The sequence below is a fragment of the Equus caballus genome, chromosome 16 (genome assembly GCF_041296265.1).
Source record: "Equus caballus isolate H_3958 breed thoroughbred chromosome 16, TB-T2T, whole genome shotgun sequence".
Classification (NCBI taxonomy): domain Eukaryota; kingdom Metazoa; phylum Chordata; class Mammalia; order Perissodactyla; family Equidae; genus Equus; species Equus caballus.
The window spans coordinates 15,128,303-15,145,077 of NC_091699.1; the positions used below are offsets into that span (position 1 = coordinate 15,128,303).

Here is a 16,775-nt window from a genome sequence, read left to right on the forward strand (position 1 = left end):
GAGCCACCAGGGAGTCTTTCTCATCTCTTTACCATGAGAACCAAGTGGGATTTCTAGAGCTAAAACTCATGCAAGTATAAGGGGACCCCCTAAGACATTGACCACCAGGAGTTTCTTCTCCCATGCTAGTCCATACTAAGTCTCGAGCAATTTATTGTAGTTACCATTTGAGTGTCCTACCAGTTTGGCTTTTGCTCCAGGTAAGCAGATCTCAGACTTAGTGAATTCACCTTTCTCCAGATTTCAGGATGGAGTTTGCTCTGCACACTCAGTTCTCTGATGAACCAAAAGGGAGTCATTAATTTTCCACTTATCTAGCTTTTTCTTGTTCTAAGGATGGAGTGATGACTTCCAAGCTCTTTACATGTCGAAGTTGAAACCAGAAGTATACTTTCAGCTCCAAACTCATCTGTCTGGTAGTTTACCTGACGTATCTTCTTGGGCATCTCATACTTGGCAAGCCAAAAACAGGCTTCTGAATTCCTGCCAACTCTTGCCCCTTCACCACCCAGTTCCTCAGGCTGGAAACCTAAGAGTCATTCCTAACCCTTCACTCTCCAGTCCTCACATCTCTACCACCTGCTCACGATGTCCCTTCTCCCTCCAGCATGCATTTCACAGTGATCCTCTTCTTTCCAGACCCACACCTACCACCTTCACCTCTCACCTGGGCTGCTGCAGTGGCATCCTAACAGTTCTTCAGCTTCCACATTTTTTGTTCTATGTATTTTCCATTCCAGCATCCAAGAAGATCTGCTTAAAATGTAAACCACTTCCCATCATTCCTTCTCTTAAAACCCTGAATGTATTTGGGAAACACCATTTTATGTTATTCAGGAAGGAAAGCTGTGTCAAATATTTTATCTACCTAAACTTTGTAGGGATTCAGTTAGTGGGGCTAAATGGAGATGTTCCTTTGATCATCTATGAGCAATACTTACTATTCATGAGTTAAAATTTGTATTTACATAAAAGATTTGTTTACCTTTTTGCATAGGTCAAAAAAACTTTTAAACAGATTTTCTTTACCTTTTATATTTTTAATTTAATCACCGCTGCTCTTATCCTTTGTTAATGCTCTAGTATACCCTGACCTGTCAAATTTTATATATATAAAAAATATATATGTATGTAGTATATATTATACATTATTATATATATATAATAGTATAAGGTAGGTATAAAATGGTATAAGAAACCTGAAGACCTGGTTTTGGAGGGAAAAACCTCTTGCATGGCTCCCTTAGAGCCACTCGGAATGAAATCCAGACTCCCAGCAGGGCCAGCCTACCTCCCTCTCTAGGCTCCTAGGCCACTCTTCTGTGGGCCTGAGATCAGTTTAAAAGTTCCTTCCTCTTAGGGCTTTCCGTGTGCCAGAACATTTCCCGTTGCTTAGAACGCACTTTTCCCTAAACCTTTATGTGGCTCCCTTCTCCTCAGCCTTGAACCTTGTTTTAAATGCTACCTCGTCACCAAGGCCTTCCCTGACCTCTCTTTCTAAAGTTGGTACCTGTATTATTCCCTCTTACCCCGACCTGATGTTTTCCCTCATGACGTGTATCATAAAGTTAAATTGTTTACTGATTGGTCTGTTTACTTGGGGTTTTTTTGCCAGTCTTTTCCACTAAACTAAAAGCTTCATGAGAGCAGGAACCATCTCCATAATGCCTGTAATCTAGCAAAGCTCCTGGCACAGAGTAAGTATTTGAGGAGTGAGTGAGTGAGCCATAGTAGAAAGTCCTGATTTTCTCAGTGGGAGAGATTTGACGAGATAAAAAGGATATAAGACTTCCCAAGTGAGGAGAGAAGTATGTGAGAGCTTAGAGGGAGGAAATACTTTTTTCAAGGTCCTGTTAACATTCTGGGCAGTGTACCAGGTGCTTTCACACACATCATATCGTTTCACTTTCCTAGTAATCCCTTTTTATAGATAATGTAAACAGAGGCTCAGAAAGCTCATATAACTGTTCCATATTGACACCTTTGGGAAGCAGGAGAGCAAACATTCCATTCACGATGCTAGCTGCAAAGCCCTATGTCAGGATCACAAACACAGGTGTTTACAGGACCAGGTGGCAATGAGGAGGTGGGTACAGTGGGGACTGGGGTGAACCAGATAGTCTGTGCTCCATCTAAAGGGGCAGCCACACCTAGCCAGCCCATGCCATAGGGAAACTTAGGCCCAGAATGGCCAGAGCTTCCAGTTTGTCAAGAGAACTGTAAATCTGATTTTTGTAGGAAATAAGATTCTATTTTTAGATGTTGGTAACCAGTTTTTAAAAATTTTAAGCTTTGGGAAATCAAACAAAAATTATCCAATGGCTGGTTTTTGCCCTCAGGTTGTTTTGCCCTCCGGTTGTTTGTTTACAGGCTCTTCTTCACAACAGAAATGATGAACCCAGCCTGGCTAGAGTAGAGAATGAGTAACATGGAGGGGAATGGCACTGTGCCAGGTCACATCCAGGTCTGCCTTTTGGGTAGAACTTAGAGAGGGACCTTGGGAAAGTAGAGTACAATTAGCTCTGCTATAATGTGACATATACGTTCCAAAAAATTCCGACACTATACAGACTTACACAATGAAAACCACAGGGCTTATGGGAAAAAATGGGGTTAGTGGTACAAGATTCAAAAACTGTCAGTGACGCATTAAAAAATGGATGTGAATTTAATAAGAACTTCAGTCTCCATATGTTCAATGGTTAAGAAATACTTAATGACTACAATAAATATGGTACTTTACCTTGAAAGAGACCTGAAGCTTGCTTGTGGGGTAGGGTGGAGGATTGCAGCTCGTCACTTATTGGGAGTGGTGCACAGAGGGTGATCTGAAATCAGAGGCAAAGCTGTGACACCAAGTGCCGTGAGCTAGATATTCCCACCCAGCTCACTTTACCTGGGCATCATTTTGTGTTTACATAGTGTTTCTATGGAAGAAATCATGTATAAGCACAAGAGTCACATTTTGCTCAAATTATACCCTAATATATCAATCACATTGGAACAAATGCACCTTTTCAAAACAAGCATTATAGAGTACTCACTGTGTAGCCAGGCTATAGAGGGCCTTAAAAGTCACAGGGAAAATAAGACATCGCTTATATTAGTACCCTCCCCCCAATTTATTATTGTTTACAAGCAGGGAGTATGACTTTGTTCCAAGTAAAGAAATCAGTTTGCCTCTTGTGTTAGTTTCCTACGGCTGCCATAAAAAGTGCCACAAACTTAGTGGCTTAAAACAACAGAAATTTATTCTCTAATAGTCCTGGAGGCCAGAAACCCAAACTCAAGGTGTTAGGTGTTGGCAGGGCCACGTTGTCTCGTAACTTCTAGGGAAGCATCCTTCCTTGCCCCTTCCTAGCTTCTGTAGTTGTCAGCAATTCTTGGCCTTCCTTGCTTGTGGCTGTATCCTCCAATCTCTGCCTCTGTTGTCACATGGCCTTATATGGGCACCAGTCTGGCTTTAGGGCCCACCCTAATCCAGTATGGCCTCATCTTAACTTAATTACATCTGCAAAGGCTCTATTTCCAAATAAGGTCACATCACAGGTCCTAGGGGTTAGGACTTAACCATCTTTCTTGAGGGAGAAACATTCTACCTACAGGACTCCTCCACAGGAGACTTCAGTGTTCATGCGTCTGGATACATCGTCTCGATTTGATATTTCGGTCTCATTTAACAGGAGTCTACCTGATGGTGTCTGCTAGCAAGTTCTTTGTTTGCTTGATGGTCACCCTGGGGTTCCAATGGAGTATTTGGGGGATTCTTTTTTTCTGCTTACCTTTTAGTTTTTTTGTGGAAGCGATCTCTGTAAAGGGAAAATGGAGATATCTTGGGAGGGAAAGGCAGACAAAAAGAAATGTTTGTAACTAATTCGTTGAACTTGTGTGAGCCTAAATCTTTGGGCAAAGAAAGAAAAGAATAATCTGGGCTTTGGGATATGTTATATATAGCTACCAAGAGCAGCTATCCCTGTCTAGACCCAGTCACTCCTACCTCCCATCCCCTGCCCCCGTCCCATACCTGCCATGCCTCAACCAAGTGGAATAGGGAATAACATAAAAGGAAGTGACGTGGCAATTACTGTGTGTGCTCAGGTGCAGCACACATCATCTCTGAACACGCTGAGGGCCAAGGACTTACTAGCTGTGCCTTGGTTGTAGTTGGTCATTGAAGACCCCTCTCAATCACATGACTATTTCATTTAACAGGGAAAAGAGTTTAGGAAGGAAATAAGAATTGATACACATGAAAAGGAAGTCAAACATTTGACTCAGATCTCAAGGTTATGAGGGCCTTTCGAAGGCCATTTTGCTTATTACCTCCTGAGGCTGGAGTCCCTTCTGTGGCAACTGAAAGAAGTGTGTATCAAGCAGTGTGTCTACAGTCTTTCAGCTGAGCCTTGAGTAGGAAAGTTTTTAAAAAGAGAATCCTTTTTACAAGGTTTTCTATCTCGTGTTTTTCTGTTCCAGGGGACTCTGGGTGCGCCACAGGTTGTAACAATGAAAGGCACTTCCTTTTCTTCTCTGCAAATCTGTTCTTCATCCTTAAAGATCTTTGACCCTTCAGTTGGAAATGATGATTTACTGGGATTCGTGCTTAGTCATTAGCTAAAGATTTGTTCTTGTATCTTCTGTCCCCGTCTGCTGCTCTTTCTGTTCTTGCGTTTGCTGTGCCCTCACCTTGCAGCACACTTTGCCACATCTTTGCACGATTTCCTCTCTTGCTTCTTTCAGGTCTTTGCTCAACTTCACTCCCTCAGAGAGGTCTTTCTTCCTCAAGTTGCCCTCCTGCCTCCTTCCCCATGTGATGCTCTGTTTGTTTACCCTGCTTTTTAGTTTTCTCCTTGACACTTACTACTGACTGGTATTCTGTAATATTGGTGTTCATGGTCTGTTTCCCCCACTAAGTTAGCTCCATGCAGTAGGACCTTTGTTGTGCTCAAACCCCTATCCCTAGGACCAGAACAGTGCTGGACACATAGTAGACGCTCAGTAAACATGGTATGTGTTAAGTGATTGAATCTTTTCTTGACTATGTCATTTTCTTTTGAGCCAACCAGTATTGTCTGGTTTTCTGTATTGGACAGTTGGCAAAGCTGTTGTGTTAAACTCTGTGTGAGTTTGCTGTCTGAACCTTGGAATTCCATGTCACAAAGCAGCATCTATCAAGAGGTGGCACGGATGCCAGACCTGCCCCTAAATATACTATAGGGAACTGAGTTCCAGCAGAGACAAAACACATCTCCTCTTGCACAAGGCCTAGCCACAACAGCCCCGAGAGTCTGTTTGCACCAGAGGCCCCTGCTAGTGTCCTTAGAGAGAAGATAGACAGTGCTCTAAGCTGGGTACTTGGCCTGGAAGAGAGGTAGGACAGGGACTAGAACAGCTTCAGAGAATTTCATGAGTGAGAATAAGAGATTTTAATTGTGGCTCATGCAGTAAGGCAGGGAATCTAGGAAGAGGTAGGCTCTGACAGCTGTAGCTCCCAAAAGGTTGGAGCCCCTGGAGGAATCAGAGTCAGGACCTCTCCACAGTCAGTACCCACGGCCTTCAATGCATTCTGCAGTCTTCTATCAAACTTAGCTCTTCATGTGCCCAGCCCTCTGCTGGCCCTGGGGATACAGCCCTAAATCAGGTATTGTCTCTATCCTTAAAGACCTCTGAGTCAGGGAGTGGGAGTTGTGAAGTATATGTCAGCAGGGGACTCCCTGTATTCTGTCACCCCAGGCAAGATGATTTACAGGCCCTTCCTTTGGAAATAGCCCTACTTTAAAGCACTCATTCCCAGGTTTTTGAATTTTGTTGATCAGTAGCATTTCAAAAAAGTTAGTTTTTGCCCACATTTTTTATCATGCCAGGGCAAGGATATTGTTTTTTTAAGTTAAACCTATCATCTATTATTTATTATTGTCTTCATTTCATAAAAGAAAGGGCATTTTAATTCTAAAAATAGTAGGAAATATGTCATCCTAGAATAAAAGTAGCGTTACGAAATTTGGTGTCTGAAAAGTTCACTGTTGTGTTTTATTTTTCTCATTTCACCACGGACTGGTGAAACTTCATCTTGGACCAGCATTGACTCCAGGACGGCATTGGGCAGTCACCGCTTTGAGCACCACCTGCAAGTGCACGGGTCGCACAATGCTCCGTGAGAGCAGCCTCCATGTTGTGTCTTGTAGATTGTGACAGACCAGCAGACAGGACAGAAGATCCAGATAGTTACCGCAGTGGACGCCTCTGGATCCCCCAAGCAGCAGTTCCTCCTCACCAGCCCAGATGGAGCTGGAACTGGGAAGGTGATCCTGGCTTCCCCGGAGACCTCCAGTGCCAAACAGCTCATATTCACCACCTCGGACAACCTTGTCCCTGGCAGGATCCAGGTAAGGCCTGGAGACAGGCATTTGTTTCAGCGCTTCTGCTACTGAAGTTGTTCCTGACTCTTACCTCTGCCTTGGAGGTCAAATCTATCCCTGAAGGTCCTTTGGGCAACTGCAAACATGGCAGATTGCTCCTTTGGCTAAAGTTAAAAACCAGCAAGTGAGTGGCAGGGTCTGAAGGTGGCCAACTGCAGTGCTCAGATGGGGTGAAAGTTAAACCAGATAGAATCAGGGGCCCACAGGAGACTGGCATGGGCAAGCTGGCACTGAGGCCGCTGGAGATTTTTCTTAACAAAGGCCACATGGTGGCAGCCCTTGGCCCATATGTTAGGGACATCACCTAGGGCTGACCACAGCCAGATGAGGACCACCTTGTTTCTAACTCTTACCTTGGCCTTGTCCAGATGCTCAGGCCCAGTTCAGCTCCTCATACTGTCCTTACTTGCTCCTGTGAAATGCTGCCTATAGTTCCTGTCAGTTCTTATCTCTCCCTTTGCCCTGGTTCTCCCTACGCTGGCAGGGTGGGATGGGGTCAGGGGTGGGTACAGGAAGAAAAGAAAAGGTTTGAAGGAAAGGAGGGTTATTGGGAAGCACTGAATTTCCAAGCCCAACACTTAGAGGAACAGAGACTTGAGGCCAGTGGCCAAGCATGGAGCACATTTAGTGAGGGTCAAGTTGAAATCCATGTTTTTGTTTTGTTTTTAATTTTTAAGTTTTTAAAAATGTGTGGTAAAATATAACATAAAACTTACCATCTTAGTATTTTTTAGGAGTCCAGTTCAGAGGCATTTAGTATATTCACATTGTTGTGCAACTACCACCAGCATCCCTCTGCAGAACTTTTTCATCTTCCCAAACTGAAACTCTGTGCCCATTGAACACTAACTGCCCATTTCCTCTCACCCTGCAGCCCCAGCAAGCACCATTCTACTTTCTGTCTCTGTGACTTTGACTTTTCTAGGTACCTCATATAAGTGAATCACATGGTATTTGTCCTTTTGTGACTGGCCTATTTCACTAAATGTAATATCCTCAAGTTCATCCATGTAGTAGCATGTGGCACTGTTTCCCTCCTTTTTAAGACTGAATAATATTCCACTGTTTATAGAGACCATACTTGGTTTATCCATTCATCTGTTGATGGACGCTTAGGTTGCTTCTGCCTTTTGGCTACTGTGAAAAATGCTGCTAAGAATCTGTGTCGTGAGGGACTTTCTACTATGGAGAAAATTAAGGAAGGAAGGCATTTTTTTTCTTGTGACAGAGCTGTGTTCAGAACTGTACTTTTGAGCCACTCATAGTGCAGTTAGTCAGTGCTGCTCGTCTTTCCTTCCCCAGAGCACGTTCTGATCCTCAGAGATCAGAGTTCCTCCCTGCTTACTTGGACTGCTCCTCGTTGGAGAAAGGATGGCTGTTGATTTTGTTAAACGTTTTACAAAACGTCATTTTACATAATGATTTCTGTATATTTTCCCTCGATACATGAGTCATTTTAAGGCTCATGTTTGGTACTTTATTTAATAACAGCTATTTTTTACTTTCTCATATTGATATCAGTTACGGTATTCTTCCAGTTGAGTAGCACTGTTTGGTTGCCAGAAAGTCACCTACGAATGGAGGAAAAATAGTAGGTTTTAGAAGTCACCTATTTTAGTCCTTCCACTCCAGCTGCCTCAGTGAGAGACTTAGTTATTTAATTAATAAAGCTGGATTATTTTTCTGCCAAATATACCTCTCTGTATGCTTTCAAGCTGTTTCCTGGGAATAGAGAGGCAGCTGGAAAGACCTCCAGTATCTTCTTCTTAGAGGATCTGTGTGTGATTCCCCCCATGGTCCCTGATTGTGGGTGGTTGTGGTAGCCAAATAGGAGAGTAGATCCATGAAAACCAGTGCCTGGCCCTGGACAAACCCCCCTGCTGGAGGGACAGGCCAGATGAGCAGCAGGGCCATTCTTGGTATCAGATTAAGTTGTGGGTTGGAATTTTCCCAGTCCTGCCCAGAGTTCTGCTTAGAAACCCAGGATTAGGAATTTGCTGTTAAACATTACTTTGCTTAGCAATCTGGTTTTTAATCAGCACCCTACTTGTTTCCTGATTCTTAGATCGTCACGGACTCTGCTTCTGTGGAGCGTTTGCTGGGGAAGGCCGACGTCCAGCGGCCCCAGGTGGTAGAGTACTGTGTGGTCTGTGGTGACAAAGCCTCTGGTAAGTAACCTTAGGTCTTAACTGGCTGTGCATCTTGGACCAACGTTGTGAAACAAATGAGAGGATTGCGGGGTTAATGGGGAGAGAACATTTTCTGTAGGTTTACAGGTTTCAAAACTTGAACTCCACTTTTCTTATTGGGATTGTTTTTGTTTGATATAAACAAGCAAACCAGTTTATCAGATTATTAGAATCAAAAGGAAAAGTCAAACTATTTGTGTGATTTGTAAGTACTGGTTGAGTGTCAAATATTTACGTGCTAGTAAGGGAGTAATAATTTCTTTAATCTAGTTAATATTTGCACTGTGCTTTGCTGTCTGTTCCCCCTTCGTCCTAACTGTAAGTGTCTCTGTCATCCCCTCACTATAACCTAGTGTGATAAACTGCTGTGATGGAGGAGGGAGCACATGCGTTTTTGGCTGGAGTCCCAGGGTCAGGAAAGGCCCCCCAAAGGCAGTCACATCTGTGAGCCTTGAAGGTTGAGTGTGTGCATGTCGGATAAAGCAGAAGGGCATTCCAGCTGGTGGAGCCAGGGTCCAGAGAGTTTAATGTCCATACCCATGGTGTGTTTGGGGAAGAGCTCCGTGGTTAGGATGTGGGTACAAGGAGACTAGAGAAGATGTCTGGCCCAAAAGTTCAGACTTTGGCCTGCTGACACTGGGGAGCCATAGAAGGTAAGTGTGGCAGGCTGGGAGGAATGGAGAAGTATTTGATAAAGGCACAGTTCTAGTGATGCTAGGGGCACAGACCTGAGTTCTTTGATGGCTGCACGGTTCCACTTTGTTCTGTGATTACTAAATTCACAGGAACTTTGGACACTTTGTGGTCCTGGTTTTTTTAAAAAAAGGAGGCTGGACCAAGCCTCTTAGGAAGACAGCCTCCAGGTAAGCATCTACAAAAGGTTGGAAGCTCCAGTCCCCCTCCCAGCTCATGACACTGTTTGCTTTGCCAGGATGCCCTGCCCTTGCTCCCACCCCTTGTCCTGGTAAACCCAGCCCATCCCACTCTTCTCTGAAGCCCTCGCCTGCCCCCGTCTGCAGGGGTCAGTGCTGCCTCTATCCTCATTGCCTTTTTGTACAGCCCTCTCTGCGCATTTGTTGTGTTCTCTTATAATTGAGTCTAAGGCTTGCCTTCCCCCCCAGAATGTGCTCTTTGAGGTAGATGAAGAACCATGGCTGACCCCCTCCATCTGTATATACCCATCTTCCTGCTCAGCAAGGAGAGGCACTCTGCAAACTTCTAAACAAATGACTGAAGCATGAACATAACAGAGAGGCCACAGAATCTACTTGCCTTCCTCATTTGTCAGTCCCCTTCTTAGAGGAATGGCCTTGTCACAGGCTTACAGTGCCATTGTTTCCAGACAGTAGAGGTCACTCTTAGGGCCAGAGAGCCCAAGGACATAAGGACTTACCCCACAAGGAAGGAAAATGATGTCTACACAGTAATTTTAGCACAACTATTCTTAAAGGCACAAAATTAAGACCCTCCAAGTGCACATGCTAGAGCTTAGGACAACGAGATGCTCTATAGCTGCTGTAAATAGTGATCCTGTGAAATGTGTTCTCTCAGCAACATAGCTAAGACATTGGGTTACATAAGAGCAAACCACGAAAACATCCATGGTCAGTCCCAGCTGGGAACAAATGAGATGTAACGCATGTGGAAGCAGTTTGTGAACTAGGAAGGGTAAACTGAGGCAGGGAGCTCTTTTTAATGTCATTAGTAATTAGAAGTTAGAGACACGAAACAAGATTAGAAAAAAGAGCTGTGTTTAATAAATGTATTTCTAGGACTGTGTTTCCAAAATGATCTGAGTACCTAACCCACGTGAGCCACATGGCAACCTTCCTTCACCTTGGGCCTACGCAGTCAGTTCCCAAGCTTCTTCCTCTGACCATTCTGCTTCCCCCAGAGTAGGTCTAGGGCCCAGGATATGACTCACACAGAGGAAATAAATGCAGGAGTGAGACCCTGTCTGCTAAAACAGCACGTTTGCTACCTGTTGCTCTTGGCAGGACGGAGGCGCTGAGTAGCTTCACAGTCCTAAAGGTTGTACTGAAATTATGTGAAGGACCTGGGTGCCATGCCTGATGCCCAGGCCTGTGATTGTCCCATGGCTCCCAGCATCTGACATTGCACACCAGTCACTTTGAAAGACTTGTCTTAAAAACAGGGCCTGTGACAGATCACCTCTTCTCTTGGTGAACTGCTCATGCACTCTTTCTCCTTTCAGGCCGTCATTATGGGGCTGTCAGTTGTGAAGGTTGCAAAGGTTTCTTCAAAAGGAGCGTAAGGAAAAATTTGACCTATAGCTGTCGGAGCAACCAAGACTGCATCATCAATAAACACCACCGGAACCGCTGTCAGTTTTGCCGGCTGAAAAAATGCTTAGAGATGGGCATGAAAATGGAATGTGAGTAACAGTATTAAAAAACCACGTGAGTTAACAAGAAGGGAGAAAGTGAGCGAGAATCTATTAAATAAGGTTTCAGTACCTACCTTTAAAATACTTTAAGAAAAAATTATCCACTCTGGCTCATTTTGGTTTTCCTTCTGGATCAGATAAGATGATGCAGTGCTGACGCTGCTGGGGTTGGTCGGTTCCCATGGGGCATGTGGAAACCGACTCCAGATAAATGGGGAGGCAGCACAGTGGAGTGGAGTGAACAGAGGCTTTGGAGTAAAGCTAATACCAAATAAAACTCCAGCTTTGCCACTTAGGAGCTACGAGGCCTGGGGAAGACATGCAGCGTCCTTCAGCCACAGGGTCCTCATCCGTGCAGTAGAACTCCTTACATTACTTACATTACTGGGTCTGGGTTCAACCTTTCTCTCTTTTAAAAAGGTCTTTATTTTCTTCAGTTGTTTGTGGCATCTATACCTGATCTTATATCAGAGTGTTGAGGGGAGAGGTTGCTAGGGTGATACAAAATTGACACCCATTAAACAATCGGCAAAAGCCGTGCAGGCTTGAGTTGGACATTTGTATGGTTCCTCTACAATATGTGGCTTTTGAAAAGCTCTCTGTTCGGGACCCATTTGAAGACGGATGTTTCTCATCCTGTTAGCACCAAGAAGTGGAAACTCAGAGGGCTCAGTGTGCGCCTTCCACAAGGCCATGCAAATGCCGTGCTGCAGTCTCTTAGCAGGCAGCACCCACTGTCTTGAGGTCTTTTCCAGCCTTTAGATTTGACATGACATTGTTTAGCTTTGGACCTTTCTCTGAAAAGTTCACTGTGAAAATTGAGCTAGACATATCTAGCACTAGAGCGTATCATCCCTACAGTCATAGACTTAGTAAAGAAGACCCCTTGCTTTACTATGAAGGATGTGGTTTTTATTGATTTGAATCTTTCCTCTAAACATGAATCTTTATGTTGTGATTTAAGCTGTACAAAGTGAACGGAAGCCTTTTGATGTACAACGGGAGAAACCAAGCAATTGTGCTGCTTCAACTGAGAAAATTTATATCCGGAAGGACCTGAGAAGTCCTCTGATAGCCACTCCCACGTTTGTGGCAGATAAAGATGGAGCAAGGTCAGTCCCTGTTTTGACCAAGGGCAACACTGTGGTCAGCCTCTTGGGCTGATCAGAGGAGGCATGCTCTTCCTTGGAAAGGGGGCTTCTGTAGCTCCCCACCCACCGACCACAACCTTCAGCCTTGTCTTGCTCATCCCACCCTTTTTCGAGCTGCTGCAGACACACCTTTGGATAGGTCTGAGGATGGCTGATTTAAGATGGGTCAGAATTTCTCCTATCTCAGGGGCTCAGATTATGTCCTGTAGTTTAAACATTATTCATACAGGTAAACCGTGTTCTGTAATTCAAGATTAGGGCTTCTTTGCAGTATAGACAAAGGGCTTAAATCCCAGGTGTGGTCTCAGATAGTGCCACAAGTTAATTTATGCATTCTTTTTAATGTAATCTATTGAACTTAATTTTAAAGGAACAGAAAGAGGGAAAACAAGAAATCCAAAATGTATCATAGATAGAACTGGAGTTTGAGAATGCCTTGGTGGTATTCTAAAGATCAAGTTAACTTTATTCGGCGGAGTGGCCATAGTCAGTGGGTCAGTGTCAAAGCCCTGGATGATGTGCATCTGTGTGTCAACCTGTCTCAGGCTGTAGCCCTGGCTTTGTGCAAATCTCGTTGCGGAGAGAAGGGGGGTATTCAGTCACTCGGTGACTGAGTCTAGTTAGAGCTTTTCTGCTGCTCAAACAGCTTTTCAAATGTGGAAGGGATGGAGAAATGCAGCATGATCATACTGTGCATCAAATGTTGGAAGCTACTCTGGGTTTCTTTATGTCTTAAATAGACAAACAGGTCTTCTTGATCCAGGGATGCTTGTGAACATCCAGCAGCCTTTGATACGTGAGGATGGTACGGTTCTCCTGGCCACGGACTCCAAGGTGATGTTCTTTACCTATGCCTTCTCCATCTTTATGTTGCAGTGCAGACTGCTTCTCTAAATGTGTGCGCCCACCTTCTTCCTGGTCGTCAGAGACCACATTGAAAGCGTGGCCTTCTCATTGTGACACAGCCACCTGTGATTTATTTTAGGGATGCTGATGGCTTTTCAGAAACTCAGGGCTAGCTGGTCATAGTCATTATAATATGTCAGAGTCTAGAGTTTAGTTTGGCAGAAGTTCTATGGTTCTCTTCTCTATTAAGAGTTTCTCCCCTTATACAGACACTGGCAAACTACTGGTGTGCTGAGGAAATAGATACTTATCCTAAGAGGGCCTTTTGCAGAAGCCCCTGGTTCTTTTTTATTAGATGATCTGTAAGAGGAAGTTCAGCCAGGATTCTAACAATTCTAAACGTTTGCTAGAGCAAATCAGCCACAGGGAATGTAACTTGTTGTGGTCAGAGATGTTTGTCAATCCAAGAGAGACGAGACAAGTGGCTAACTCCTCTGAAGGTAAAGAAGGAGGAGGGTTTTATGCAGGCAAGGGAATCCACTGTTTGTCTCATGTTGTTGTTCCTGATGTAACCCAAATAGTGATGAAGTAGCAACAAGCCACGACTGAGGTCCAGTTTTTCTTCTCTAAAAGGAGCAACTCAGTAACAGAGCACTGGCATTACTTAGAGCCAGAGTGAGGCCTGCAGGCTTCCTTCTCATCTGTTCACACTCACATCCATGTGCACACTCGGTACATTAAGGAGCATCCTCTTTTGGGAAAGAAAAGGCAAAAGTTAGGGCTATTGGCTAGCATAGAAAGCTGCCCTCCACCCACTGGTCCTCATGCTGGGCTTTGAGCTTCCCATCTCTGGGCAGTGATGATATGCATGGCCTGGGAATCACACCTGGCTCACTGCTGTCACCCAGCAGACATTTGGGACAGTGACTGTGTAGTGGGGTGGAAGGAAACTGTAACCCTAAAAGTAAGGCACAAATAACCTTAAAACTCCTGATTTCTAAGGGATTTTGCAGCAACTATTCTGTTGTACCGTCCATGCAGGGACTGAGAGAAAGAACGGAGGCTCCAGAGTCAGTCAGACCTGGGTTCAGAGCCCAGCACTGTTCTTGGCAGCTGTGTGCCCTGTTTTCTACACTTCAGTTTCCCTCAGTACCCATCACACAGGGGTGTTGGGAAACTTGAGTTAGTTCATTTTATAAAGCACTTGGCATACAGTGAGCACTCAATAAATGTTAACTGTTAGGAGGCAGTTATTGTCACCGGCTAGAGGAGAAGGGACCAACAGCTGCCTGGTATTTAAGCAGTAGGTAAGAGCAAGAGCTGCAGTCAGACCCAGGCTCTACCCCATTCCCTGCTCTGTAAAATGGAAGTAACAATATCCACCCAGAAGTTTGTCATGAATAATGGAATGTATGCAGAGCACCTAAAGGGAGCTATTTTCAGAAGGTGTCTTTTAAACTTTTTACCTTGAAATAATTATGCATTCAAAGTAATTTACTTTGAATGAATACAAAGCTATTATAGAGACCCCATGCACCTTTTCCCAGCTTCCCCAGTGGCTCTACCTTGCAGAACTGTAGAAGAGTATATCAAAACCAGGACACGATGTTGGTACAATGTATGGGTTCTGTTCTGGTTTTTTTTTTTTTCCCCTACTCTTCTTCATTTTCCTTCTACGTATCTTTCTATCACGATGACCCACATCTTTTCGCAGTTGCACAATAGTCTATTATATGGTTGTTCTGTGATTTATGAATCATTTCTCTGTTTATGATCTTTTCTATTGATTCTAGTTTTTCACTTTTGTAATCAAGATACAACGGATATGTGTATACATATCTTGGTTTATTTGTTTGAGTTTATCTCTGGCTTTTTTTTTAAATTGAGGTGTAATTCATATACCATAAAATTCACCCTTAGTGTACAATTCAGTGCTTTTTGTTATATTTACAAGGTTGTGGAACTATCACCACTATTTAGTTCCAGAACAAAAAGAAACCCTGAACCTGTTCAACAGTCACTGCACCTTCTCCCCACTCCCAACCTCTGCCAACCACTTAATCTACCTTCTAACTCTGGTTTTGTCAATTCTGGATATTTCATATAAAATGAATGATACAGTATGTGGCCGTTTGTGACTGACTTCATTCTCTTAGTGTAATGTTTTCAAGGTTCATCCTTTTGGCATGTATCAGTACTTCCTTCCTTCTTATTCTTGAATAATATGCCATTGAATGGCTGTACCACATTTTATTTATCCACTCATCAGCTGATGAACATTTGGGGTGTTTCTACTTTTTTTCTATTATGAATAATGCTGCTATGAACATTTGGGTACAAGTTGTGTTTTTGTTTTGTTTTGTTTGAGGAAGATTAGCCCTGAGTTAACATCTGCTGCCAATCCTCCTCTTTTTGCTGAGGAAGATTAGCCCTGAGCTAACATCTGCCACCAATCCTCCTGTTTTTGCTGAGGAAGAATGGCCCTGAGCTAACATCCGTGCCCATCTTCCTCTACTTTATATGTGGGACGCCTGCCACAGCATGGCTTGAGCAGCAGTACATAGGTCCATGCCCACGATCTCAACCAGCAAACCCCAGGCTGCCAAAGAGAACATGCAAACTTAACCACTGCACCACCACGCCAGCCCCTTGTGTACAAGTTTTTTTGTGGATATTTGTTTTTATTTCTCCTATGTATTTACCTCCCAGCCCTGGTGATATAACGGTTAAGATTCAGTGCTCTCACCGCCACGGCCCAGATTTGTTTCCTAGTCAGGGAGCCACACCACCCATCTGTCGGTTATCATACTATGACAGCTGCATGTCACTGTGATACTGAAAGCTGTGCCTCCGGTATTTCAAGTACCAGCGGGGTCACCCATGGTGGACAGGTTTCACCAGAGCTTCCAGACTAAAACAGACTAGGAAGAAGGACCTGGCTACCCACTTCCGAAAAAATTGGCTGTGAAAACCCTATGAATAGCAGTCAATCATTGTCTAATGTAGTGCCAAAAGGTGAGAGGATGGCACAAAAAGACCAGGCAGGACTCCGCTCTACTGTACACAGGATCTCTAGGAGTCGGAGTTGATTCAACGGCACTAACAAATGTATATACTTAGGAGTTGCTGGTTGTATGGTATTCTATGTTTAAACTTTTGAGGAACTGCCAGACTATTTTTCATTTATTTATTTATTTGTTTGTTTGTTTGTTTGTTTTGAGGAAGACTGGCCTTGAGCTAACGTCTGTGCCCACCTTCCTCTACTTTCTATATGGGGCACCTGCCACAGCATGGCTTGACAAACAGTGTGCAGGTCTGTGGCTGGGATCCGAACCGGTGAACCCCAGGCTCCCAAAGCAGAGCGCCTGAACTTAACTGCTATGCTAGGGGGCCAGCCTCCAGACTATTTTTCAAACTACAGCATTTTACATTTCCACCAGCTGTGTATGAAGGTTCCAGTTTCTCCACATTCCCCCCATCACTTGTTATTATTTGTCTTTTTTATTATAACCATCGTAGTGGGTATGAAGTGGTGTCTCATTGGTGGTTTTAATTTGCATTTCCAGTGATGTTGAGCATCTTTTCATGTGCTTATTGGCCATTTGTATATCTTCTTTAAAGAAATGTCTATTTAAGTCCTTTGCCCAGGGGCCGGCCCCATGGCTGAGTGGTTAAGTTCCCACGCTCGGCTTTGGCCACCCGGTTTCCCACTTCAGATCCTGGCTGTGGACATGGCACCGCTCATCAGGCCATGCTGAGGCAGCAT

The 16,775-nt window shown here is 44.0% G+C and overlaps 1 protein-coding gene across 12 annotated transcripts in view; it reads left to right on the forward strand.

Annotated features, from left to right (window-relative positions):
* The window catches only part of NR2C2 (nuclear receptor subfamily 2 group C member 2), a 135,308-nt gene that overhangs the window by 80,006 nt on the left and 38,527 nt on the right, over positions 1–16,775 (forward strand). For all 12 annotated transcript variants that reach the window (XR_011426807.1, XR_011426805.1, XR_002800496.2 and 9 more), the window contains 5 exons: positions 6,183–6,383; positions 8,482–8,584; positions 10,821–11,000; positions 11,977–12,124; positions 12,904–12,997. Coding sequence is in view for 8 of the 12 variants with exons in the window: in XM_023619920.2 (XP_023475688.1) it covers positions 6,183–6,383; positions 8,482–8,584; positions 10,821–11,000; positions 11,977–12,124; positions 12,904–12,997 (726 nt within the window). In the remaining 4 variants the exon portion in view is untranslated. The remainder of the gene's footprint in view (positions 1–6,182; positions 6,384–8,481; positions 8,585–10,820; positions 11,001–11,976; positions 12,125–12,903; positions 12,998–16,775) is intronic.